The 27,915-nt window shown below is 36.0% G+C and overlaps 1 protein-coding gene across 6 annotated transcripts in view; it reads right to left on the bottom strand.

The window, feature by feature from the left end:
- Positions 1–27,915, bottom strand: part of NBEA (neurobeachin) — a 452,087-nt gene that overhangs the window by 149,556 nt on the left and 274,616 nt on the right. For 5 of the 6 annotated variants that reach the window (XM_088159562.1, XM_014868920.2, XM_088159565.1 and 2 more), the window contains one exon: positions 12,445–12,588. In XM_088159562.1, coding sequence (XP_088015688.1) covers positions 12,445–12,588 — 144 coding nt within the window. Of the gene's footprint in view, positions 1–9,236; positions 9,276–12,444; positions 12,589–27,915 lie in introns of all 6 variants that reach the window. The other variant, XM_088159561.1, reaches the window with a different exon arrangement.

The following is a 27,915-nucleotide window of genomic DNA, read 5'->3' as shown; positions in this document are numbered from 1 at the left end:
CGGGATTTCAGGAAAGAGGGTGTTCAAACTAAGTTTTAAAAAAAATCTTTACCGACTTTTTCTCTTCTTAAAGCACAAAATAAAAAAAAAAATCGGTATTAGCAGTGTTTCATTTTTACACTTGTCCTTTGGAAATCTCCAATTACAACTTGCAATTCCATAGCATGTTTAAGGAGCACTGAGTCTTTTTGTTGTAGCCTTCAGGGAGCAAGTCAGCCACTGAGAGAATACGAAATTAATCCACTACAGCTATAGAGAGAGAGGATTATGTTTTAATCCCCTTTGGGATAGTCTCTGGATTTTAAGGATCCGATATTAAAATGTTTACATAGAGCATAATCAAAATAGCGCAGATTTTCCATATGGTACCGAGCTATCTGGAAGCTCTGGGTCTCCTTCCCAAACCCAATTGGTAATCTAATGAAACAAAAGCTGAGCACACCTGAGCCAAGAGCCGCGGGACGGGCTCATTCGCATTCGGGAAGGATAACGAGCTCCGGCTCCAGCCTCCGCCCGGCCCCTCGGCGGTGGCTAGCTGCGCTTTTTCAGGAGATGTAAATCTTCATTTCCAGCGCGGCTGCGGCCCCGGAGAAGGCCGGGGCCGGGGCTGTGATGCCCGGGGGAGAGGCACCCGCAGCAGCGGCACCGGGGATGCTGCCGGGCGCTCCCCGCGCAGCGCAGGCACCGCAGGCGGCACCGAGGGCGCTTCCCTTCCCGCTGAGGGGCAAAAGCCAACCTGTGGCTGCCTCGCTTCGCCCAACAAGCTGGCGTTTGTGGAGGGGACCCGTGTCTAGGGTGCTTGTCAGCTCTTGGGACTCTAAGCAAAAGCATCTCTCTTTAAGGATCGTTTCGTTGCCTCTTCCACACCTCTCCGAAGAGACCGAGGCGCCCGCAACAGAAAAGCAGCGACCTACCAGAGAATTTCTGGCCTTAAAACAAGACCAGAAATTACTTCAGACCCACAGGTCTAGCAATCTGTTCAAATGGTGAATGTTCCCCTTTGCCTGGTCAGCACATGTGATTTACATTGCTAAAATAAACTCTACCAGGCATCTACCTTTTAAAATAATATTTTCTTTCCAAAAGTAAATGATTGTGAAATTAGAAGGTCCCAGAGAATAAAAGCAGAATGTAACTTCCCTGCTCCCCTGCGTAATTTTTGTTAAACATAGGCTTCACTCCCTCTTCTTGTAACTCAGCTCTTGTATTTTTCAAGTTCAATCCAAGTGAAAAGTCCTATTAGGTATAAAAGTTTGCTATCTGCTAATACAGTATTATACCTCTTAAAGAAAGCTGCTAAAGAATGGTATTTTGAATTTATTATTTCAAGCATTTTCATAAACTGTAGTTTTAGCTGTAAGAGTTAAACATGTGTTGCATTCATGAGCCTGAAAATTACACTGGAGGTATATCTGCTAAGAAGATTTCGCACAATTACTCTTAAGGAGGATGAGGATGCTTTTATATGCTGAATTACGAAAAAAAAAAAATTACCTGCCTCAGGCCTAAAAGTCTAACATTAAAAATAAAATTTTGGTAATTAACCACAAAGAAAAAGGTATTAGCTGGGACAAGTACTTTAAAAATATATCCTATCAGTTCAACCAATTTAATTTTACAATCTACTGGTAATTACTCAAAAAAAGGTGGATGTTGGCATATTTAACTTTTAACTGATGCTGGCTTAAAAGAAAAAAAATATAGATCTTTTTTCATATACATATATTCAACATAGATTAAGTGAAACCAATACTTTTACTATGTAAAATAGTTTGCATAAATTGCATTTTGTAATTTGATACGACACTTAAGAATTTTAGATACTAGGAATAATAACTAAAAATAACTCACAAGGTACCTGAAATAAGACAAGCGAAATTTCCTCAGCACTTTAACTACAAAGCCAGGTGTATCTGGCACTGAGTTGTATTTGAAGTATATAAAAATCCGTATACTTTAAAAAAACAACTTAGATGTATCACATGAACAAGCACACAAAAAGTTCAGTTTCTAGAAATGAAAGTCACATAGCATGGAAGTAGAAAGAGGTATAGGTACCAGAATCCTTTGGGAAAAGCTCTTTAGCCTGAAAAGTATTTTAACCAATTAACATCTAATATAACACATGCAGTGCCAAGTAAAAAAACAAGTAAACAAGGTAAGATTCCTAAACAATTCACAGAATTTAGTCTATTTTTGTTCCCATTGTTATCATAAATCTGATTCAAACTACCCTTTAAAAAGATTCTTGCAGTAAGTATATTGAACTTACATGAGGATGGCTGCCCCCAATTTGTTGTCCGCTATAGCAAATACTTGAAGGCAGTAACTTCACTCAAGCCAAAGACTTTATAAGAATGTACATATATAGCTTCCTTTACACATCACCTTCAAGAGTTTCATTAAAGATAATTTGCACATCTTTTTAAATGCAAAAACCAGAATCTAAATCTAAATATGACTATAAACTTGATTTTCTCTTCAACCACTGAATAATATCCCAAATGAATTTCCCCTCTTTTCAGAGATATCCAAGCTTGTTTTGTTGGCTTTTTACTCCTGCACAATCATATGTTTCATATTGTGAGAGAGGGAAGGATTTTTTCTTTGTTTGTTTAAATTTCATTGCCAGTGTGGATAGGCCCTGATATTCAAGATTTTCCCCACTTTTCCCCCCTTTCCTCCATAAAGCATGTAGCACTACTACTACTAACTTCAAAGATCAACTTAAATGGTCTTTTTCAACAACAATGACTAAACAATTAAAGCAACCCAATTCTCTTAAGTGGTTGCCATAACAGCAAGCAAATGTGTTTGATTAAAAAGAAAATGTAAATAAAAACAATCTGGCATATTGTAACTGTGAACAAAATAATAAGAACGAATTACACAGTTTTGATGAGATTGTGAAAATAGGGTTGCTTGAGAAGAAAAAAAGTAATTTTATCTCAAACATATACATACTCACATATTTGAATTAAGTGACATATGCACTTTCACAGGAAAAACTATAATTATTTTAATTCTATATCTTCCTGGTCTCATTAAAAGAAAAATATAAGATAGTACTTCTTCCTGAGGGAAAACATGCCTCCTAATGTTCCTAGGAATAACTATTTCTTTATGTTGTTCCAAGTGTGATAGAAAGCAACCACTTAATAGAACAGTTAGAGAATATGCAAAGACAAAACACGAAACCAAAGTCAATCTTACTGAACCACTGAAGGTCTCATGGAACAATTAGCTGTGTGTCTAACAGCCTAAAGTAACTCAGAAAAGCAACGTTTCCCCCCTTTTGCAGGTAGTCAGATTTACTCTGTGGCACGCATGAGAACTTTTGAACTGTGCTGACATTCCAAATGGCTTACATGGTTTTAGCATTTTTCCAGGATGTGTCCAAGTGCCAACCTGCCAGATGATCAGGTATTAATAGTCAAGACTCCCCTTAATGATTTACACCTGTCCAGAAATGTAAATATTTGGGATAGGGACCTCACTACTGCAATGCACACCTTTGCCACTTCAAAATTAGATTAATACAGTATGCTCTGCCTGAAGCTATACCTTGAGAAGACTGAGTAAAGTAAGATGGCTTAGAAACTTAAGAACTTAATTGTTAAGCAGTGCATCCAGATGTCAGTATTCTAGACTGATGCAGTAGGACCTGCACTAGCTCCCTCCTCATTCTCAGGTAAAATAAGATTTTTTTCAACCTAGAAAACCTTAAGTGATGCTGAACATGCCCACATAAGTAACAACTTTTTTCTCTGAGTCACTATAGCAAGCTATTTAATCAAAATGTAACAGAATAAATACACCTTATAAAAGCATATTTAATGTTCAAAAGAACATGTTCAATGTTCATTTAAAGAAGAAAGGAGAAAGCAGACAGAATCTTGCTAAAAGGGTATACCACTGAAACAGGAACTCAAAGCTAATGAGTCAGGAACACAAGGGATCAAATCCCAGATGCCTGTCTGAGCAAACCAGACCTGACAGGTATCTTATATAGTCCAGTTTGTGTACCTTGTCATGCCCATAGGGCTCAATTGATTAGAAATTTAAAGAAATAAGCCCTTCAGCTTTCATTCCTTCCAGTCTCCATTATGGAAAAGCTCTTCAGATAAGTAAGTCCTGTATTTCTTGAGACCATAGTGAACAGAAATATGAGGTTCTGATAGCTCGTGATATTTTAAAGTTCACTTATATGGATAGTAACTCTTATATCTGTGTGGAAATAAAGACATAAGTTGTTGGATCAGCATATAACTTGACAGGTATGTTTGGAAAAATCACCTGAGATGCAACAGTTGTTAACTTCAAAATTTTCTGAAAATATAAGTATCTGTAAACAACACCAGAAACAACTCTAGTGCAACTGTGTCTACTAGTTGACTGCATGAATTGCACCCCCACAGTTAGGGTAATTCAGAAGACTCTTCCACAAAGATTCTCTGGTACTTTCTGAAAGGAGAAATGATGTGGCAGGCTCTGTCATTCAGGCTTTTTTTCTTAACAACCTGATTCCATTGCTGGAATTTTATTGCTTCTCAAGTCTTTACTCCCGTTTAAAAGTTTGTTCAAAATGTCTTCCAGGTTCAGAAGTTACAAAGATAGGGACTAACAGAGGGTACTTACATAAACCTTGTTTCTTTAGAAAGCCAAGCTAAAAGCATGGGATGAGGCTGCCTCTGGTACAATTTCTGATTAATTAAACCAAGACTAACCAAAATGTCTTCTTGACTGATCTTTTCATTTGCTTCTGTAACACCCGAGGGGAAAAAGAAAGGCAAAAAACCATCCTGTCCAAAGGTCAATGAAAGAGCTTAGTTTAAACACAGATACTGTCAATACAGTTCTGGATACATTCCTTCAACTAATCTATGGTGGGTCAGTCCCAATACATTCCTATGAAGAATAAATTGATTTTTGCATGGCAACCTTTGCAGAGTGAAGATGAAATATGACACAAAATGATGGAGTTTCCTTATGTCTAGGCCTGTCTTTCTGCAGTCTCCTATATATCAGGTAGCTCATCAGCTTGAACTTATATGAATTAACCAGTTCCATCCAAGGTATGGCATCTCAGAAAAGAGAGAAGCTAGACCTGTGAAATCATAGGCTCCACTGTAGTCTAATTTTGCAGCCTTAGAAATTTCAAATTAAAAGAGTTTTGCAAGTTATGGAAAAATAATTAAATAGACCAGTATCAGTGGACAGTAACAACACACGAAGCACACTCAGAGCCACTTATAAATACAATCCAAAAGAGTTTGAACTGATTTAATTTTAAAGCCTGGAAAACAGGAAATCTGGCTGCCATTTTAAAAGCTGAAGATGCTCAGACTTGAAGTGGGTGTACTAAGGTACAAAGAGAAGAGCTCTTCAAAGCTGTACTTGGGAGCACTATCATATGTGACTGACAACCACCTTATAAAATATTAAGCTATTTTGGATAGTAATATGGAAAAAATGATTAGAATAAACACTGAGCTGTCTAAAAATAGTATGTTATAGAAACTATGGGCCTTTTTCTTTTTCAGTGTGAAAGCCAACTACATATCAAAAGTATAATTGTTTTCAGTTTATGCCTGAATCTATACTCCAAATTAAACTCATACAAATATATTTTTCTTTTTTTTTATACTTAGACTTGAGGATGAAAATCGGAATACATAAAAACCAGAAACTACAGAAATCTTGCTGAATTAAATTTCCATGTTTGGAAGTAAAAGGCTTATGTGGTTACGTATCTATCATAGAATTGGAAATGGAATGACTCTTCTTCCACATTCTTGTCACTTTCCCAGACGAGCAATTGCCCCAATGAAATTCTTATCTTGAATGCTAATTTGCAATAATAATGAAGTTTGAAAGGAAAAAAAAAACTACTTAGAAGTGCTCGCTGAATTCAGTGATGTTTCCATTGGGAAGCTTGAAAAACTAGGAGAAATATTAGGATTTTCTTGTATTTTTTATTGAAACTTTTATATTTGTTACTTAACTGACTTATTTGTATGTGCACATACACATACCTATTTTTTTGACAAAAAAAACAAAGTATGGGAAGCTGAAGGTACCTTAGTCACCTCCAGACGGAGAGAAAAAAAAATGAAGTGTAAGAGAGACATAAAATTGGAAGGAAAGAAGGAAGAAAAGAAGGGAGGGAGGGAGGGAGGGAGGGAGGGAGGGAGAGAGGGAGGGAGGGAGGGAGGGAGGGAAGGAAGGAAGGAAGGAAGGAAGGAAGGAAGGAAGGAAGGAAGGAAGGAAGGAAGGAAGGAAGGAAGGAAGGAAGGGAGGGAGGGAGGGAGGGAGGGAGGGAGGGAGGGAGGGAGGGAGGGAAGGAAGGAAGGAAGGAAGGAAGGAAGGAAGGAAGGAAGGAAGGAAGGAAGGAAGGAAGGAAGGAAGGAAGGAAGGAAGGAAGGAAGGAAGGAAGGAAGGAAGGAAGGAAGGAAGGAAGGAAGGAAGGAAGGAAGGAAGGAAGGAAGGAAGGAAGGAAGGAAGGAAGGAAGGAAGGAAGGAAGGAAGGAAGGAAGGAAGGAAGGAAGGAAGGAAGGAAGGAAGGAAGGAAATAATGACTACCTCTGGCTGTCTAAGTATCAGAGGTACAAGCTATTAGAGGCTAAGAGAGAAGCACCACTTTATACTTGCTACAGTCCTTGCTGGGTTTCCCTTATGGTTGCTGCTTTCTGCCCTCTGGGCCACACCAGACCATCAGAGCCACTGGTGTGTGGATGGCAACTGCTGCAGGAGAAGGGGAGGATGTGATGGACAACAGAGCTCTCCCAGCCCCATGGGAGAGGACACACCAGGGCAGGAGGAGAAGGGTTGGAAAGAGAAGATGAGATCACCCTTGGAACCACTGTCATGCTTTGTTCTCCAGGAGTGAGAAGGATGAAGATCATTCCTTTCCTCTAACCCTAAACCTCCTGAGTAGGCTGTGGTCACTGCTGGAGACAATAGCAATGCTATTTGGTCCATTCTTTCAACCCGTAACTCTAACAGCAGATAATGCAACAAAAATTTCTCTGGTTGGCCTTAAATTATTTTTATATGCCTGAAAAATCTAATAATTTGAAAATCCACCTATTCAGTAGAGGCTCAAGTTTGTGGTGTTATTTATTTATTTATTTGTTTATTTTAGTAAGAGAATCTACTGTTTAAGTGGTTTGTCCATTAACAAAAACAATATAAATAATACTACATATATTATTTACATCTTGAGAATGGCAACAGAAGAAAACTCAAGAAAACTCCTTTATTCCTTAGGAATAGGTAAGAAAGTTTCAAAGAGCTTTTCTTACTGGAGATTGTCTACACTGGTCACCTCTTGTAAAGTAAATTCCATGTCAGACTTTGGTCAAAAGAAATGTTACCATAACTCAAAATATATGTGTATAAATATGAAATGCATATTATGCATCTAAAGATGAGTTAAAAAAAATCTAAGTTTTCATTAAAAAAATACTTATTTTGCAAGTTTTTTGTGGCTTTAGATGCAGTTCCTTGATGTGTTAGTGTTTTTATTGCTGCATTGGGTTCTATGCGAGACTTCAAAATAATTTCAGAAATGTAAATGGACTGTTTGTTAAAATCTGGAATTGAAAATTTCCCCATGGGCTAAATTATTTATTTTTTAAAAAAAATCTCTTTTGTACTACTCTACAACTTTAATTACAACTCTATTTAGTACAACTTCTGTCATTATTACAATTTCCTCTAATGACAGCATCAAATATTTTTCATTTGGAAATTGGTCAAAATTATGATGATTTCTGTTAGTTTGTCTGAAATGAGACAAAAGGCTTATATTGCATAGGCCACAAAACAGATGTTGATAATGTTTGGTTACCTCCAGTTTTGTCTGGACTTCAAACAGATGACCTGGAAGTGAAAGGTCTCATTAATAATAATACAAGCTGTCAAATTTCCCTGACCTGGTGTGTTCCTTAGCACAGGGCAGTAAGTCAATACACTCAGCACACTCCCAAGAATTCTGGAGAGAAGGCTTTTCACATTTAGTCCTCAGGCCAGTGTGGACTTGCTACTTGTGCTGGCTCAGATGGAAGATCAGCTCTTGTTTATCAGTAATAGCACTGCTTTCTAGAAATACTTCTACTCTGAAGTTCAGAGTTGCTAAAAGTTATGGCAGTGCTGGGATGCTGCATCTGTCTCAAAATTCCTGGCCCATTTGCACTGGGGGGAAGCTCTTTCCCACCTCGAGACAGATGTCCAAGAAGAAAGGAAGATTCTGTAGTGAAGGTTATGATACAATAAGACTAAAATTCATTCAAGGCAATTAGTGGCTTTCCTTGTGTTTATTTGGATGAGTTGCTCAATCTGCTCATATAACAGAGCAAATAACATGTATGTATTCTTGCAAGAGTGTTGTGAGGCTGTAATTCACCGTGGCTGATGAGGAAGTCAGCTTCTGAGTTGATTGAGCCCACGCAAGTAACCAGATGCCTGCCAAAAGCCCTTTGTCTTCCTAAAATAACTCAAAGCATCATATCCTCCTATTTTTTATTTCCTTTCTTTCTTTCTAGAAAATAATCTTTTGGAAAGTAGCAAAAGATTCCATCAAGGATCCCTTGCTTGGCTGGGGCATATTTGTTGCTGTGGCCAGCTCTATGATAAAATAGATGAAATGTGCTCCAGTTAAAAACTGTCTATCTTTCAAAAATGTCATTAAGGCTAAATTCTGCTCTCAAACGCACACAAACAAGTCTCAGCAAGTGAAATGCATCTTCACAACAAAGAGAACATCTTCCTAAAATACAAAATTCATAAAACCTGAGTAGATAAATATTTATTTTATTTTATTAATGACCTCTTTTAATGCAAGATCAGTGCTCTAAAAAAAACCCACCCAACCCAAACATCAAACTTTCTTAAAAGAAAACTGCATATCTACTAGACCGTATCTCCCTGTAGAAATGAAAGCTTATAATATTAGAACACACCCACATATTTTTAATTTTGAAAAAATCACCTACTAAGCAGGAGACAACTGTTAGCAAATTTACATTCTCAGGATCTTAAGAGAAAAGGTAAGTATTTAAGAGCCCTACTGCAGTATTCAGAAATATAAAAGGAAAAGAAAAGGACAAGAGTTAGTAATATCAAGTCACTACAGTGGATTTGATTGCATTACTGGGAGATTCAAAATGTATTAGGAAACTGTTAAAGTTGACTAGGCTATCTCAATTATTAGTTCTAACAGAGATGTGACTTGCCTCTTGAAGTGAACAGTCTGGGAAGAAAAGGAGCTAAAACTGAAACAGAAACATGTAAAATATTTTAATACATAAATGCTAAAACAAGAGCAACGTCTTTCGCTAACTCATACTGTAAGACAGTTCCAATACTTCTTTTGTTAAAAATTGTGATTCAAACTTATAAGTCATAATCCTAAGACCATAATAACATGGAATCAGATTTTCATATTTTATTAAAATGTTACTTAATATAATGAAATCTGACCAACTGCAATTGCAACATATGGAATACTAAGATTATATAATAAAATATTCAGGCTATAATTATTTTAAAATTCTCCATCCCATATGCAATTTATCAAAGCAAACTTTACATTGATTTGTGCCACATGGCTGATGAAAAACTATAAAGAGTCTCTGGAACAAAAGGTATGTACAGATAACTTTGCTTGAACAATCTCAATCTGTTTCAAACTTTCCTTGTTTTTTCAGTTTTAAGTTCACAAATCAAAATATTTTATTATTTATATCCTCTTACTTAAAAAAATTTCTAAAACCCAAGGCTTCATCTGTTTAAAATGTGCCTTAGTTTCATGGAATAAACAATGCTAAATTGTTTTAGTTAAATGTGGACAACCTTAAATCAATTGAAACCTGGTTTATAAAGATTTCATTTAATTCCTATCTCTTACTGAGACAATCCAAATCATTGTAAATCAGGTTTGAATTGATTTAAGCTTTAAAGTTAAATTGGAGGCATATCTGAGTATAGAAATTCCTATGTGTCATTTCACTGTGAGCAGTAACTAGATAAAAATGATGCTGTGCTATACCATAACCAGACAGATCTCAAAGATTTCCAGATCACATACACTAAATGTACATAAGTCTTTAGAATTAGACAAGAACAGACAGTGTGGCTTTATTGGGACCTGCTCTTCAGAGCTGTCAGAGATTGTTCAAACCTTCTTAGGCAAAAACCCCACCTTCTTTGCCTACTGCTTTTCTTGATTTCAGTTATTGGACTCAAGTTTCAAAGCCACATTCTATATACTGAAAACTGGGGAAAACAGTGATATAATTGTATGCAAAATCATGCAAAATCAGCAGCTGAGAAGAGAGTATCGTGGGATTCAGGGTTTTTTTTACCAATGCAAAATTTACAGAAGACATGTATGATACTGTGTGTGACCATAAACTCTCAACATCAGCTCCAAAGATGAGTGAGAGTTGAGTAGCAGAGGCTGCAGTTAATCTAATAGTAAAACTGAGATAGTAGAGTGTGGGCTCTTTTTGAGAAGCTCACAGGTTTTGGTACCATATGGCACCATTATCACATCACCTCACCACACTTGGAAGCAGTTTGCTTGCTCTGTTAGCATTGATAGGGAACACAAGGGTGTTCTGACAACATTTCAAAAGGGTTTTTTTGTTTGGTTGGTTTTGTTGTTGTTGTTTTTTTTAATTTTTTAAAAATTATTATCTCTGCTTTTGCAATACTGACAATATCTCTCAGTTTTATGAACAGTACAAGCAATGGACTGGAATGACTGTGCCATGTTCTCAGGGAGCAGGGGATGCCATCCAACAGCAATCTTGAGTAAAAGGGTAAATTGCACATTAATTCTTAAGGACACATTGAAATACTGGGTTTTTGCAGAGAGATGTAGCTATAGGAATAGTATTGCATCAGTGTGTTTGAACAAAATGTTGTAGCATAAAGAAGAACTTCCTATCTGACTGAGATTTTCCAGACTGGATAAGAATTTTTCATGCCCACTTTGCAGTTTTTATCAGCATTTCAATTCAAATGCATATTTCAGCCTCCAAACAACCTTTTAAACTACTGTATGCATATTTACTTGGAAGCACTGTTCTTAGATACACGAACTTAACCAAAGCAGTACTGAGTTTTCCTTCTAAAAGAGAAAGGGACAATGATCAAATTATCCCACTCATGGTCCTGCTTGATGCACTATTTTATTGACTTTAGACAACAGTGTCTCAGTAGCAGTTAGCTGCAGATTGAGAAAGCAAGCAGAGTGACATATTAACTGTGATAATCATATACTGATGCTCGCTTCCAAATAAAAGCATCTATTTCCCCCTCTGCTCTAGTTCTAAAGTACAAGACTAATTTCCATGTAGGCGGTTGCTGGGGGTTTTTGCCTTTTAATTTTTTGGGGGTTTTTTTCTGTTTGTTTGTTTTGCTTTGGTTGTATTTTTATTTTTTTAATAATCTATTTATGATCTTTGCTACAGATTTTCACTATGGTATCAGAAGAAAATATATGAGCAAAGATAGCTATTTTAGAAATTCAGTTATGCAGAAAAAATATTGACATCACAAAACTCTCTTTTAGTAGAGTAGTTGAATAAAGACACTCCTAAATGAATCTAAAAAGTTTAATACTGCATTTCATATTTCTCAGTTTTATCCCATCTGACAGGAGAGTGCATTTTTAACTTTCAACATGCCCTTTTTTTCCAGACTACTTCCTGGGAAAGGTAGTATCACCTCTAAGACAGAGCTGTAACAGAACCTGCTATAAGACAGATGAAACAAATCTCACTGCATTCCTTCACCCAGGAGAGGACCAGAAGGGCTCTCTCGTGCATATTTATGGAGGGTTCATTCCCAGCTCATATGCTAACTCCAGAAGTTCATAGCTTCATTCTCTCTTAATCCTTGCTTAAAACAGGCAACTTTTTCTCTCGCAGTGACAGATGGGTTGAGATATTGCAGATCCCCCTTAACTCCATCACTGAGAGAACTGGGTGCCACCAGCAGGAGGGCAGGTGTCTCTGCACAAGCCGCGTGGCACTTGGGATCAGGAACAAGCACACTCTGACTTACAAAACCCTGACTTGTGGATTGAGTCCGCATTTACATTTTAACACGAAGAAAAGAAAAAAGGAAAAAGGTTTCACATTGGTATTTACAGACTTTTCAACAAGTCACCCTCACTAATAAAACCACCTGAGGTATTGCTGTTTCTAACATCTCTGCTCAAAGATTGTGCAACGGGCAAATGCTCTGTAATCACTGCCCGTACCTCAAGGAAGCAGAGAGGAAGCAATAAAATCTGAAATACAAAGAATCTATTCATACTGCAATTGTATGCTTAGCTGTCCATATTAAGACATTAACCACAAAGATTAAGAACTAACAAGCTTAAAAGAGCCTTTTGACTCTTATCTTAGTTCTAATGAAAAGTATAATTACCTGCAAGGTTATCAATCTCCTTTTCTTGGAGCAGGCTAACAGCATCATCGTCTCCTTCCAGCATAAGCTCTGTTTCTGCATTCTGATTTACCACAGCTTGACTTCGGAAAGTTTTCTTTGACTTCACTACATCCTCTTCAGTGCCTAAAAAAAAAGTTGTGAATTTAGCTGAATAATATTTTAAATATAAAACAATGACAGTCAAACAGTAAAAGCATTACAGTATAAACCATCTTAAAAAAAAAAAAAAAAGAAGGAGCATTTTTATAAACTTTACCAAGGATAACAAAATATGCTATCCTATTCTGTTTTCTGTCCTGTCCCGAATAAACTACAAACTTTTCCACAAAGACTCTCCTGGTTTTAATAATTGCTATTTACTTTGTGTTCAGTGTTGTTCCATTAGTTTTCCACCTGCAACAAATTCAGAAGGAATTTCTTTTGGGGTCCTGGTGCTCTGACTCTGACTGACCTGAGAGCATGAGCCATCTACTCTAAATAAAGAAGCTGCTTTCAGGAATCAAAATCGCTCAGGATTTTTGTCTTTTCAGATAGGAGGGACAGAATGGCGAAATAGGAATTGGTTTATCTCTGATACACAGTAACAACAAGGTAGGCTATGCAGAGATCCAGAAAAGACTGAAAAATAGACTGAAAGAAAGATAAGCATGGTGAGGGAACTTTGGTGCACATATGTGTGTGTGTTTTTGAGCAACACAATAAAAATGGTGGTACATGGATATGTGCCAATTACCTAAAGGTTTTCATGGATAATATTTATTTTTCTTGACTACAGTTGGCTTTTTCTATTCAGCCTGATAGTTTCTTATGGCAGGAGATTTATCTTATTGCATTTTGGGAATATCTTACGGGAACTTGCCCGATTTTATTCTTATGATGTAAAAAATAAATCATAGTGTGGTCAGATGACAAAATCATATTTAGGTTTTACATCATAAATACCTTTTGTGTTACTGTTGCGACCTCCTCATAGTATTTCTTTCTTAGCTGGGAAGAGGTCATACGTTTTATTTTCAGTACTATGGGCTTACAGTAGCCCCAGGCAAGAAAGATTTCTATCGTTTTTCTTAAACAGAAAACCCTGTATCTTCTCCTTGGACCATACAAGGCCTGGGCATCTTTATTTCAGTCAATCAATAAATAAACCCCCTAAAACTATCTCCCTTTTTTTTGTAGGATAATTAGGAAATTTGCTTCCTACCAAGCTACAGAATGAGTATGAAAATAGGCAAAACTATGTGTATTTTGTTTGTCTTCCACGATGCCTGAACTTAAACAGGATGAAAACTATTATGGCAGATGTAAAACGTTGAGGTAAATTCCAGTAAGACTCATGGCCCCCTATTAATACAGGACAATGAGGAGGAATGTAGTAAGAAGACAGGTAGTGAAGATAGATAAATGGGATGGAATGGATGTATCAGGCAGTTTTTTTATTACAAGCAGTTGGGAAGATGTTATGATTTTACCTCCTGCTCTTATAATTAGTTAGTCTTTTAATTAGCTTGTGCACAGGAGAGTCACACAGAGAGGCATATCTTTCTGTGGGTGTGTTTACTCTGTTTGAAGATCACTGCTAACATGCCACTTCATCACAGGTTGAAAGAACTCATGTTTTACATGGCCTAACATTAACCTTTTGGATACTATTGCTATTATCTCAATTGCTATTTCTGAAACTACATTCTGAAACTCTGAAAAGGTGAAGAGAAGTAAGCAAAACCCCATTTTTTTCATCAAGCTCAAAGTTAGGGATTTGTTTGCTGTTGTCTCCATTAGGACCATTCTAATAGCGATTAAGACAGAGCTGCTGTATTTTAATATGCTTCTTTTGCTGTGTTCGGTCATTAGGCTGTGATCATTACCTTACTTCCATAGCTTTTTACTTAATTCAACTAACTAGAATTGTTTGCCCAATTTAAAACTGGTTCAATTAATTCATTGTTGGAAAAGTTTCTAGTATTAGTACAAGTTTTGGATTTTTTTTGTTTGGTTGGTTTGTGTTTTTTTTTTTTTCTTCCTTATTCACAAAAAGAAGCTAGAATGGTAGAAGTCAGGAAAAAAACACAAAAAAGTAACGAGCTGTAACAGACTTTCAGTTGCATTACATGAGAATTGTTCTGCATATTTAATCAGTAGGTCAGGATCTTGATACACTTCTGTTTACAGCAAGGGAGATGAGCATCATTTGACACAAATAATAACTCCTGTTGTGAAGCATGTGACACCAGAGGAGACCAAGCTTTAGATGAACTAACATGATGGAGGAAGAAAGCATCAAAACATCGTTCTCCTCCTTTTTGGTAGGTCTAATCAGCTTTTTTATAAGTTTCTGAGCTTTATAAAATGTGGTAATCTTCAAATTAACTAACTGAAAAGCACTAATCTGCAGTAAGAGTCAATCCTTTCTACAGTAACTGATTAATGACAATTCTATAAAATTATTAATGGATGAAAATACCACGAAAAAAACATGAAATTTTAAAATTACCAGGAAGAAAGTCCCAGGCTCCAAATTATTACTAGCATTTAGACTACATCCAAAGAACTTGAAATTCAGGGTATTTTAAATCTCTTGTGATGAGTGTACCAGATTACAGAAATATTGCCAGACACAGGTGTAAGAAACATGGTAGAGTAAGTAAAAAGCATTAAATTAGTTTGGCAAATTTGGAGCATAGCAACAAGAAAAAAAATATAAAATCCATTCTGGTTTATAATATTAAAAATACATTTATTTCTACAAAATATAATAAATAGTCCTCTGTCCGGATGGAAAAAAATCCCTCTGGTTTGGCTGTTGTTAAAATTTATCACTCTGTTGAGTGCACCTTAGTTTTGCTATACTGTACCAAACATCTATCTAAATGAAAGTGTACAGGACCTGGAGTTGCCCTTCAATCACTATATCCTTTATGAATTAGAGTTCCATTTATCAAAATTACAGCAAGAAGAGTAAGGTCTCACAGGGCTGTCTCATTACAAGGCTTGTAAACACTGTCCTTACAAAGAAATGGTTTAACACCTAACAAATCAAAAACTGATTGGGAATAGAATTTATTTGAGATCATCTATCTTCGGAAGACGTGCTGTACTGAGTGCACTTCGTGGCCTTTCTACCCATTCATCAAGAAATTAACAAGCTAATACCACAGACCACCAGATCTCCTTGGATCCTGAAATGTGAAATATGTTCAAAACAGATCTGTCACAGATGCTCTATTTTTATATTTCAAGATGACTTCAAAAAGGTTTTAAAACTAGAGAAACTCTCCAAATAAGGGTAAGAAGAAAAACAACTTGTCTCTTTAAAATCAGACAACAAACTGAATAAAAAATTATATGACATAAAACAATGTCTATTATTGTTAACAGTGATATGAAGAGGAGAAATGAATAAGTAAATATTTGATATTTCAGTGTGTTGGGAAAAAAAATAAAAACTCGATTTTTTTTTTCAAAGCTTCAAGAAAATTACTATGAAAATAAATCTATGGCCAGACATTTAATTTCAAAATTTTAAGCACACAAGGAGCCTGTGTTTTAAAGACACAAAGTGAAATTGTATTAAGTCTAATTAGAATAGGTTTCAAATCCATTAAAACAAGAAAAAATAAAACAAAACTAGATGTCATTTCAAGACGCCAATGTCGTGATACTGGAGGGCACAGACCTAGAATTGGCAGATGCTATCAGTTCTTGTCCTTATCAAATTCCTTCTTAAGAGATATTTTAAGGATAGACTTAAGGGATAGACTGGGATTTGGAAAGTAGCCTTGAAGCAAGCAGCTAAGTATTTCTTGAAATTACATTTTGCAAAGATTTTGAAGGCAATGAGTCACTCAAATTACACCGAAGTCCAGCTGAATTTGGTGACTTACTTTCTTGAAACTTAAAGGCTCTGTTTTAAACATATTTCAAAATAATGTACGCAGAGGACTAGATAAGCTGTTAAAAAAATCCTTCTTTCATTACACTTGTTTGATTATTTTTGTAAATGTGCATGTTACAAGCTGTCTTTCTACAGTAATTTCAGGATAACTGAAAACAGTTCACCTTTAAAAGAAATTAAAGAAAGCAAGCAACATTCCTCTACAAAACCTCAATATCCATAGGAAGGCATGTATTTTATATGTCTGAAAGATTGTATGAGCTTCACAGCAAACAAAACACAGTATTGCCCAGAATGTACTAATCTCTCTTCTAGTAGCATTACTTTTCCTTAAACAGAAACTATTAAGCAGTTAAAAACCCTAAACAAACAAATAAAAAAACCCCAAACCCCAACAAAAAACCCAAACAAAAAAACAAAAGAACCACAAAAACCATTACCACAACCCCCCAAAACCTCATAATTTCCCTAATAAGAACTGGAGAATATCATGTTAATTTTCAGCTTAATCAACTAGAAGTATTTAATATAGGCAATACTTCATGAAACAGAGGTGGGTGGGGTGCATGTTTTTATTGTGTTGCCTGAATTTTTGAGTCTCTATTTTCAACTAAATAAATTAATTCCCTACTGGGTTCTGTAGGTCACAACAGGTTCTAGGGATGCAATCTACATTTCAAAGACACTGTAAGGGTCCAGATCCACAAAACCCGTCCCTAAATAACATTTGAAAATTAGCAGTAGAAACCCAGTATATTATTGATTTAATTTATGTTTACGTACTTATTTCATTAAAAAATAAACTAATTACTATGATTTAGTTGAACACAGCAAGGAAGTTTCTATTTCTCTCTTCTATTAATTTACTATATATCCAAAGATAACATTTTATATTTTTTCTTTCTGCATTTAGTAAAAAATGATGTTAAAATATGGTTATTTTTAAGAAAAGTTTGCTAGGTAATACTGTAGCCAACAAAAGGAGACTACTGCTTCTTATAAAGTTGTTTCCATAGTTTACTTCAACGAATTACCGATAAGGCAATTTATGTAGTGAGTGCTCTTTGATCTTTGAAGAGAGATGGCAGAATGGAAAGTTAACCTCATTTTAATGTTACCTAAATATACTGACAGGAAATTCTAATGTTTCCAAACATCTGGAAATCTGCTTCATGGGATGGTGTTCTTCTTTTCTATAAGAAACCTTTTTCATATACTGTCTTTTACAGTTTTATGTGGCTTCTAAAGGAGCATTTGACATAAGTAAAGCCTGTTCTCTTTACAGTAAAATGCTGCATTTAATTAAAAACTCTCTTTTATAGTGGCTATAGTAGAGTTTCTGTGAAGCTTAGCTCTTCTCAGAAAGTTTCAAGGGTAAACTTGCTTTTTCCTCCTTACAGATCTTACAGTATGTACTGCTCTGTAGAACACTGATTTTCAAGCCGAATTTTCATTGTATAAGGTAGTTTCCACTACTTTATTAAATAAAGAAATTCAGAATTAGTTCCTCACAGAAGGCTATCTGACAGTTCATGATGTGAATTCATGAAATTGTATCACAGGTGAAATATAATTTATCAACAGTTTGGAAGACCAAAGCATTTTCTTGAGAGAGATTTTATTCTTTATTGCACAAATTAACTTCTACAGGAAGAACCAAGCCTATTTATGGACAAAATTAAAATGTACCATTATTATCAACATTTTTTGTATATTCAACATTAATAATAGTTGAAAATACGTAGAAACAAAGATTTGCTAGATAATCTATCTTCCTGCTTTATGTATTCTAACATACATAAAGCTTTCATTGCTAATCTTCAGTAACTTGATTAGGCACCGGTACCCTCGCAGCGGTCACAGTTATGGAGAGCAGCTGCCTGGGAGTCTGTAAACTGACCTCTACAAAACCCAGTAAGATTAAATCATCGACATGGTGACCACTCTATCTCAGCCTGGTGTCTTTCTGCAGGACTAGGGAGCCAGCCTTCCTCGGGCTGTGCTCACTCCATGGGAAACCTGCACGGGCTATCTCTGGGTCTGCTCTGGAGACAGAATTTTTGGCTTTGTGTAGCAGCCCAGTGCTGCCACATCACAGCCAACTCCAACAAGCTGTCCCCACCCGTGCCTGCTGGGGTTGTTATTTAAATTGCAATGTGTTTCTGGAACGGGCAGCTTTGACTGGCATATAATTTAGTTTCCCCGGAGAATCAGAGAAGTGACTGTTGATAAAGGAAGGCTGGTTTTAATAGATTTAATAAAAACCAGAGAAATCTAAATCACATTTTCATTATTAGGGATCTTTGAAGAAATGAGGAAGAAAAACTATGAAAATTGCATAGAAATTAAAAATTGCATATATTTGTATTGGAAATTACTTCCACCAAAAGTAAACCCAAATCAGATTTTGGTTTTCTATAATGCATAAATACCTGAAAATTTAATCATGGATATTCCATCCTTTTTTCTCAAATTTTTATAACTAATATCTGACCAAATGATCATCTTCATATAAGTAATTTGTAAATAAATACTTAACTGCTTTATATGTTTTTCTTTTTCATATTCTCAGATTTGCACTGTAAAATGAGACTGACACAGACTATAATAATGAGGAGATTGAGAATACAGGCAAGGCCAAAATAAACATTCCTCAGATGAAACTGAGGGCTTTTTAAAAAATAAATACTTGTAGTCAAAATGGTTTATATTAATAAAAAGGGTCCCTCATAAAAATAAAGGTTGAAGTACCATGTTGAGGACTCTTGGTTTTTTTGGTTCCCAGATAGGAAAACTGAGATTCAGAGTGGTTGTGAAATTTATTTTTAGATGCTGTCAAGGTTGTCATTACATGTACTTGAGATTTCAGGATTTCTGAGCGTATGAGAGGGATCCTGCACTGATTCAGCACTGACCGTAAACAGCCAGCGGGTGACAGAGTCCGATATTCCCAATCCAGCAAATGTCCCAACGCATTTCAGGCTCCTGAAAGGCAGTTCCCGTTCGGACTGGAACCAGAGGAAGTCCCTCTAATGGAACTAACAACAGTCAAATGTTTATATTTGGATTAAGACGTAGTTTGCCACTGTAACTTGTACACAGAGGAATGGATTCATATTTCATGACTGACAACCTTTACAAATCCCTCATAGTTTGAAGGGCAGCATTTTGACATATACTGTAGTTTGATAAATTGCAGAAAGAAATCAAATTCTTCTGTGGATAATTCTCCTGTGCAAAGACTATACACAAGAAAAATAATTAAGAGCAATAAAATTTTCCTAGATGTGCTTCTAGCCATTTTTTTAAAAATTACTGTAACAACTGAGAGGAAAATATCTACATCACACCAACAGTTATTGCTCAGTGGAAAGGACATCAAGGACACTTGCAAGTAAGAGAATTGGATCAATATTAACGCGATTTTCATTTCATGCTTCCCCAACTCCAGTAAGCTGACAATATACTCTGATTATGTGCACTGCCTCTGAGTAACATAGAAAAGGTTATTAGAGCAAGAGGTGGAAATGGAATGCACTTTTTATATTGACAGGTCTGCTAATAGAGTGTACTGATTTTCAAAGCCATGCAATGTGTTTTCACAATTTGGTTTTGACAGCAAAAAGGAATTTCATTTATTCTTAATTCAAGATATTCACGTGTAAGCGAAGGTTCCTTAAGACAGGTAAGAAGAGGGTAACCAAACTATTCCAATAAAAACATTTAATTAATAAGGCAAGAAACAAAAGGTTATTGAATTTCAATATGTATGACATGATAATGAAACAATGAAATAAATTTACTAAATGAGGCATTCAATGATTTTGACATAGCATCTGATAAAACCTTTTTAAGATGACATAAAAGTGAAAAATATGCCTATGTCATATCTTAATGTTGAGGCCTGGATTATGTCTGGAAAGTTTTAGATTAGCTCCTAAGCACACACTCCCTAGGAAAAAACATGTTCTGACTATCTGCCTGCAGACCCTAAAGCCCGGCTCAATGCTGTCAGACATCTAAACTGGCACACTCCATACTGAGGAACTGCACCCACATATGCTGGCCTTAATTTTGCTTCCATTTCACAAGAAAAAAATTCTAATTGAAAAGGCTAACAACGATAAAGTCTTGGAAAGAAATGAAATGCTCTTTGGAAACACAAACACTTGATAATGCAGTGACATGGAAGAAATGGCATGGCATTTCATGAAATTACATGAAAATAAAGTGGCAACCCTCTCTATGACAGGGGTTTGGAACTACATTATTTTTAAGATCCCTTTCTACTCAAGCCACTCCCTTATTCTATGAAATACCCTCCCAAACCAGGGTATTCTACTCCAACATTTCTAACCCTTACCTAATATTTAAAAATTAGAGTCTTCAAACCATGTCACTAGTCCAAACCTGAATATTTTTAAAAAGAAAATGGATACTAGAAATCTGCAAGTTTTTAATTCTCCTTTTCTTTGGCCATGAGTGATTATGTCTTTGCTAGAAGGCAATTTTTATCCTCATCACTTAAGCTTTTGCTCTCAGATCCAACAGATATTGACTCTTTGGAAACACCACTGCACAGAGATGTAATAGGACAGCTAAAAAAAAAATTCTCTAGTGTAGGTAATGAATGTGTAGGAAATAAGTTTAATTTTTTTTTATCATAGCTATCGTAATTTCAGCAGTTATGCAATCATTTCAATTTCTATCAAGACTACTTATTTACAGAACTAAGCTTCAACAGCTCATGATCAGTGCTTTGAGAGGCCCATTTGCCACCATATCTGAAATTACTTTATCTTTCTGGAATGGTAATCTTTTCAAGTGAAACTTCTCTTCTGAGGCATACAGAAAAATCATCTTATGCAGTCTTTATGCAGACAAAATTTCCTAAACATGACATAATGTCACATAACATAATGTTTCTTTAAAGTACTGTCGATGTTATATATAAATACTAAATTTGTCAATATAAAAATGTCATTAGAACATTTAGATTTACTTTCTAGATTCCCACTGGTTCAGTGTGCTGCACTGTCGTTTTTATCTGTCCAGATGCAATTTTTTCCTCACACAGACCACACATCTTCAGAAGTGGTTTACATATTTTCACCCAGCAGCTAAGTAACTGGTGGGAAGAATTGTTTCTATGTCAGCATAGATCAATGCCTATAGCAACACCAGACAAAGGGCAGCACCTACAGGATATGCACATTTGTGAGGCTTCATTGTGGCTCTAACACTGGGATATTTGTGTTTAGATCTTAGAGCTGCTAAGGGACCACACGCCTTCTGTTTGGGCCAGGCTGCTGTAAATATATAAGCTCATCTAAGCTAGAAGTTATCTATCAATAGCAGTTATCTATCAAAGTTATCTATCTAGATAGCAATTGTTTATCAAATAAAATCAAAGCTTTGCTATTTTCTTGATTTGGAACAGAATTTTGCTCTACACTTTATGTGTTTGCTGTTTTTCTTTTTTAATTATTACTTCTTTTTATTTTTTTTTTTTTAATCAAAAATAGCTGCAGGTATAGAACATCTTTTTTTCACACAGACCAGCGGATGAAGAGTGAAAGAGTACTGGTACACCAGACATGAGAGATAGAGCAGATTCGGAGGGTCTATAATTAAAAAAGCTCAATGAGATAATTGAAATGGGTAAACTGTCCCAGGTAGAAGGCCTGAGTGTGTATTAAGAGCTAACCCACAGAAATCTTAGCAGCAGTCAGCAGTAAAGAAAAAAGGAGACCCCTATTTTATTTCACTTTCCATTAAGCTGCCACGTCGGGTCTGTGACACCTTTCATTCTGTTTCACAAATATTACAAGAGAGCACAAACCTTGAATGCAACTGCAGGGATACTTGCAAAATTTCTATGCTTATGTTATATTTGCAAGCACTAGCAACATTATCTTCAATTTAGATGAGACCTAAGATGCCATTTAGACAATGTGATCAGCTTTTTAAAGGCATAGGATTGAATGATTTGTGCTATTCAGCAAAAGGGACATGAAGAGAAGACTTTTTGAGTATTATACATAGTTCACTCAGTTGTGGAAGTATATCTGTTGTAGATGATGTTCAGTGTGTTAAGCAAACACACCAGGAGATGGACTCTTTAGGCACACCGTAAAGATAAGAAAAAACTCATGTCATTATGTAATGCACGTGATATGAAAAAGAAATTTAAACAACTGGAAACATGCATAATATGCTGGCTGATAGAACTCTTAACAAGGGTTTTTCCTTACTTATGCTGGTTAGTACTGTATTTGAGAACTTTTCCATTAAATGTATTTGGTTTTCTTTCACAAGGTGCACCATCATCCCTGTCTGTAACTTGCACCACACTGAAACTCACGAGAAAATCCAGTTTATTTCATTACACTGGTACTTTTTGTGTGTATTTCTAAATTAACACTATAAAATAATGAAACACACAAAATAAGTGGTATTGAAGAATTCACTCTACTTCTAAAGCTATGGAATGCCATTGCATATATACCTAAATCTTCTTTTCTTGTGTACAAATCTTACTCTATACATAAAATGTCTACAAGTATTTTCACATGATATAATAGAGATAGATTTTTTGTGATAAATGTTAAGTAGTGCTATGTAAAAAATATGAGTAAAAATACTTAGGCATCTTAGAATATATACTGTCTCTGAAAATTAATTCATTTATTTTCAAAATCTATGTATACTAGTTTCCTTTTCTCTGGGAAGGACAAGGAATTACCTATACTGAAGAGATTTCTACACTCTTCTTCTGTTGATTTAACCCTTGGAAGTAGCCCAGAGGTTCACAGAAATCTGAGCCCATTGCCTAAAAGCCTGTCATGTCTCTCACTGACCATCAGAAAGAGTGGGACAGTAAAGTCTTTTTAGATCTACATTATGATCTCCTAATTATCCTTATGCAAAAGTTGCAGCACAGCTGAAATAATGCCCCTCCATTCTAGTCATGTGCTTGACAGGCTGTCCTTGCCAGGTCTTCAGAAAACACAAATGATACGTATTCCCACTTACATACAAAGTGGAGAATGGAATCCTGCAGTGAAGACATTAAGAATAAGAAGAGTGGAGAAAATTTAGAAAAGGAGTGTTTTGTGTTTTTAACTGTTGCCAAAGAGATTTTAAAAATACTGTTACTCCTCAACACAGAGTTCTAAAGCACAGAAAATAGGAAATTAGAAAAGTGCATGTTAAAACCTGATTCCCAAGACCTGCATTTACCCAGCTTTGAAGGACTCTGAAGAACTATTATTAGACTTTCACTGACAGAATGTTCTTCTGAAATGTTTCCATGTGATTCACTGAATATTCATGGGTCAAGAACTTTTATTTCTTTGTCAAATAGATATAGAAATGAATAAGTAGAAAAAAATACAATGTTCACATGGGTTTGAAAACATTTCTCATCATAGCAATTTACTGGGTTTGGTAAATAATTCACTTTTATTTGGCAGAACAGAGAGATATTGTGTACTCTTTGTACATGAAAATTTAACTGCGGAAGGGAGAAAAATACAGCTAGAATTCTAAGAATGACAATGGTTGCAATTTTTAGATATTAGGAATGGGTTTGCAGGCCAATTTCATGACTTCAAGAACATTCTGGGGTCATACACTTTCAGATGAAGAAAGAGGTAGTTATGTTAACCGCTGGTAAAAAGCCAGCAAGTTCTGCAGTAAAATCTATTAGCTCAGACCTATAACAGCAGCTAAAACCCAGGTCATGTTGGATAACCTCAAAATCTCAGAGGAAAGGCATTTGAAACCCAGCACAGAGGTTTAGAGGGAAAAGTTTTTATATCCTATTTAGCTCTGTGAAAATCTTGAATTAGAGTCAAGAGAGTGCTTCTAACATTCAAGAGTTGAGGAAATAGAAAAAAATGACTGCTTATTGAATCTGTACTTAAAACTTATTATAAGGCTGCCATAAAAATTCCTATGCTAGGAATAACATACAACATGCAGAAGATATTTAGGATGCAATTGCAACTCATTTCCATGACCTAGTCAGTGAGCAGAAGCTCAGACACTGAGTGTTCAGTACAATTCAACACAGCAGTGTTCAGTACTCTACCTAAGCAAATTCCATTACCATTTACATCTTGAAGGTGCCTTTCATTACGTTACAGTGGGTTTTAAGAAAAAAAAGATCACCATAATGGTAGATATATTTATGGTATATATTTAATGAGAACATATTTATGATTGGGGCAGTAGAGTAGGAAATGTTATAAAGAAGACCAAGTTAAATCTAGTATTTTAGATTAAATTATTCTCACTATTAAGATTTTACTTTGCAGATCCTTCAATTAGTAACCAATGTAAGCTTTTTCCTAATGTAAGCTTTTTCTTTAGACAAAACCGTATCTTGCAATTACCATATAAAATATTAAAAGAACAAAACTATCATGTAATATTTTCCCTAAAATCCTGTGAGGGTGAAATATTTGGAAGTTTATTTGGTGAAGCAGTGGATGGCACTGTTGGGCTACAATTATAAGGCTATAGATGAAAATCTTAAATTGCTGTGCTTAAAAAAAGATTTTTGTGACTCCTTCAGGCACACAATTCAGATATAAACTCATTCAGAGTACATTGGAGATTTCACAATCAATTTGGAAGTTAGTTCATGTACTGAAAGGAAGTTTTGTAACAGAAGTATTATTTTAGGTGCTTCAACTGAAGCAGAAATGTTTACATGCTTGTTTCACATGCAGGATGATCCCATTTAGGCTAAAGAGCAAAGAGGACTTAGTTGCCACATAGAAGAATTGTTATAGATTAATTTAATGACTGTGTGCATATTCTTAAAGTGAAGAATATGCATACACTGAACGTCAAGTATGTGTGTTTTGCTGCCCACAAAGTCGATTCTATTTCTTAAATCTGCTCACAATTAATGGTCATCTTGACTTTACTTACAGACTAAAATTGTGTGCACAAAATGGGGAAGGGAACAAGGTTTCTTTTTAGAAAAGGGCTTGCGTTCTTCAATTGCTTTTATGTATTCTTATTTAAGGCATTACTTAAATAAATATCAGTTTGGGAAATTATCTTAGATAAGGGCCATCCTGTATTTCCCCAGAACAACATATTTTATGAAATTGTAACGGTGTGTGTGACTAATTTTTAGGATAGCTTATTAACCGGGGGGGGGGGGGGGGGGGGGGGGGGGGGAAGAATCAAAAATATCATCTTGATTTATGCAATCACAACAAACTCAATTTCAGTAGTAATAACTATTATACTGAACAGGAGCAATTTGATATTAGAAACATTTTATACCTGTTCACATCTTCATTAATGATGAGACGGAGTTCCCTCAGCAAGTTTGCACATGACAAGAAACTGGGAGGAGTGACTGGTATGCCAGAGGTGCCCCAGCAGGCTGGAGTGGGATGACAGGAACCTCATGAAGTTCCACAAGAAGTGCTAAGTCCTGCATCAGGGGAGGAACAAAGCCAGGCTCCAGTACCTGCTGGGAGTCACACGGCTGGAAAGCAGCTCTGCAAAAATGGAGCTGGGAGTGCTGAGGGACACCAGCTTCAGCAGGAGCTGGCAGTGTGCCCTTGCAACAACGGGAAATGTTATCCTGGGCTGCAATTGGCAAAATATTGGGGAAGGTAATCCTTCTCCCCTGCTTAGCCTTAGGTGTGAGGTCACACCTGAATTTCTGCATCCAGTTCTGGTCTCCCCAGTACAACAGAGACATAGATATTATTTTATATTTACTTTTACTACTAAATTGATCCAGATATTCTATAGGTTTTCTTTGTTTCTCTTGAGGAGGGAAGACTCAAGGGGGCCACATAGTTGTGTATAACTACTTTTTGGTTTTAAGTATTTCCAAGGATGGAGACAACACTTCTCTGGATAACCTGTCCATTGTTTGACCACCATGAAAGTAAAAAAATATTTTGTTCATGCTGCCTGTTACTGGCAACCAACAGATGTCTAGATCAGTTTAGAAGTAAAAGAAAATGTGAAAAAAAAAACAACAAAAGGATCTAAAAAACTCAACCCTGACAACAAAGCTGTTCAACATATAGTATAAGAAAGCATAATCTGATCTTTAATCTCTTACATGGTACATATGTAATGCTCTCACTGCTGATACACCTAGGAAAATAACTGAGTTTTATGCAGCCAGTTGGCCTGCTAGCAAAACTGATAAGCAATGATTCACTATCACTTGACTTGCTTTCAGTTTCGGACCAGTTACTGAAAAACACAGTTTTTCTTACGGTTGGTTCTGAAACCAGTGTTAGTGAAACTTTTCTGGAAATACACTAGGCATTTTCAATATGTACAGCAAAAATGGTAAGTTAAAGGATAGTGAAGTGTGAGAACCTTATGAAGTTGAGAAAAAGTAAATTAACTCTTAGATATACATGGTATATGTGGTAACTTTGACAGACAGTCCTGAATTTGTTGCAAAAAAGGTAGTATTCTCACCAACAAAAGCCATCTTTACGTTTTTAGCAATGTCATTACTATCAACAATTAATATATGAAAGTGCAGAACCTGAAATGCAGAATGAAAATGAAGACTAGCTTTTAGGTGCACATTCAGACTTCTTAGAATAGGGCACTTGATTTTACAGCAAAGCTTCTGAACAGAGATGATGAACTTGAGCATCTCCAGTTCATGGGACAGTCTGATTTCTTCATATGTCTTATTACTTGAAAATGTCAGGTAAGTTTCCAAAACACTGGCTTAGCTTTCTAGAACAACATTTGGTGCATAGCTTCTTGCCAGTTTCTCTGGACACTCCTCTCTCTACCTTGCTCTAACACTGCCTGCAGAAGGCAGGGAGCTCAGCAGCTCATGAGATGGAACTCAAGAGCTGTGGAAATCAAGCACTTTAGACTTCTCAGCACCATGGGATTGCACTAGAGCTAGAGTTTCTGAAATTTCATCTTGAGGTATTTCTCAAACATTGAGGACCCTGAAGAAACTGAATCCTCCTTTAGGGTCTCTGGGACACCCAAACGCCCCATTCTGAAGATAGTCCCTTGTTTGTGTTCCTATGGACTTCAGACCCTCTGTTTCATAGCAGGAATGCACACAGCCTTGCTTCTAAGATTGCTCTTGCTTGCTAAATAGTCTGGTCCTTCAGCACCCTGAAGGAATCCTTCCTGCCAGTCTTTGAAGGTCCATCAAAATTCATGTGCTGTCATGAAAAGAGATTTCAGATTTCAACATTCCAGATTTCCAAACCTGGTGCTTTTTAATTGTGTTTAATAAAAATGTATTTCTAGTGATGAATAAACATAGTATTTGGTGAAACTTAGAGCACTAACAACAAGTCCCAGAAGGAGCCACAGTCTGCTTCAGCTAGAAATGCCCTTGAAATAAAGTTGCTAATTAGATATGCAAACACATATGCAAGTACAAAAGCCACATGTGGCTATATTGCACATATATCTACGGCTTTGTTTCAAAATCTGAACATATTACATTATGAAGGCATTTTTCTTTTTTTCTTTTTCTTTCCTTGTTCATTCTAAGCATTTAGGATCTGTCATGCTAATCA

The sequence above is a fragment of the Sturnus vulgaris genome, chromosome 2, assembly GCF_052056855.1.
Source record: "Sturnus vulgaris isolate bStuVul1 chromosome 2, bStuVul1.hap1, whole genome shotgun sequence".
Taxonomy (NCBI): Eukaryota; Metazoa; Chordata; class Aves; order Passeriformes; family Sturnidae; genus Sturnus; species Sturnus vulgaris.
The sequence above is the reverse complement of the archived record's forward strand: the minus strand, read 5'-3'. Positions and strand labels throughout refer to the sequence as shown.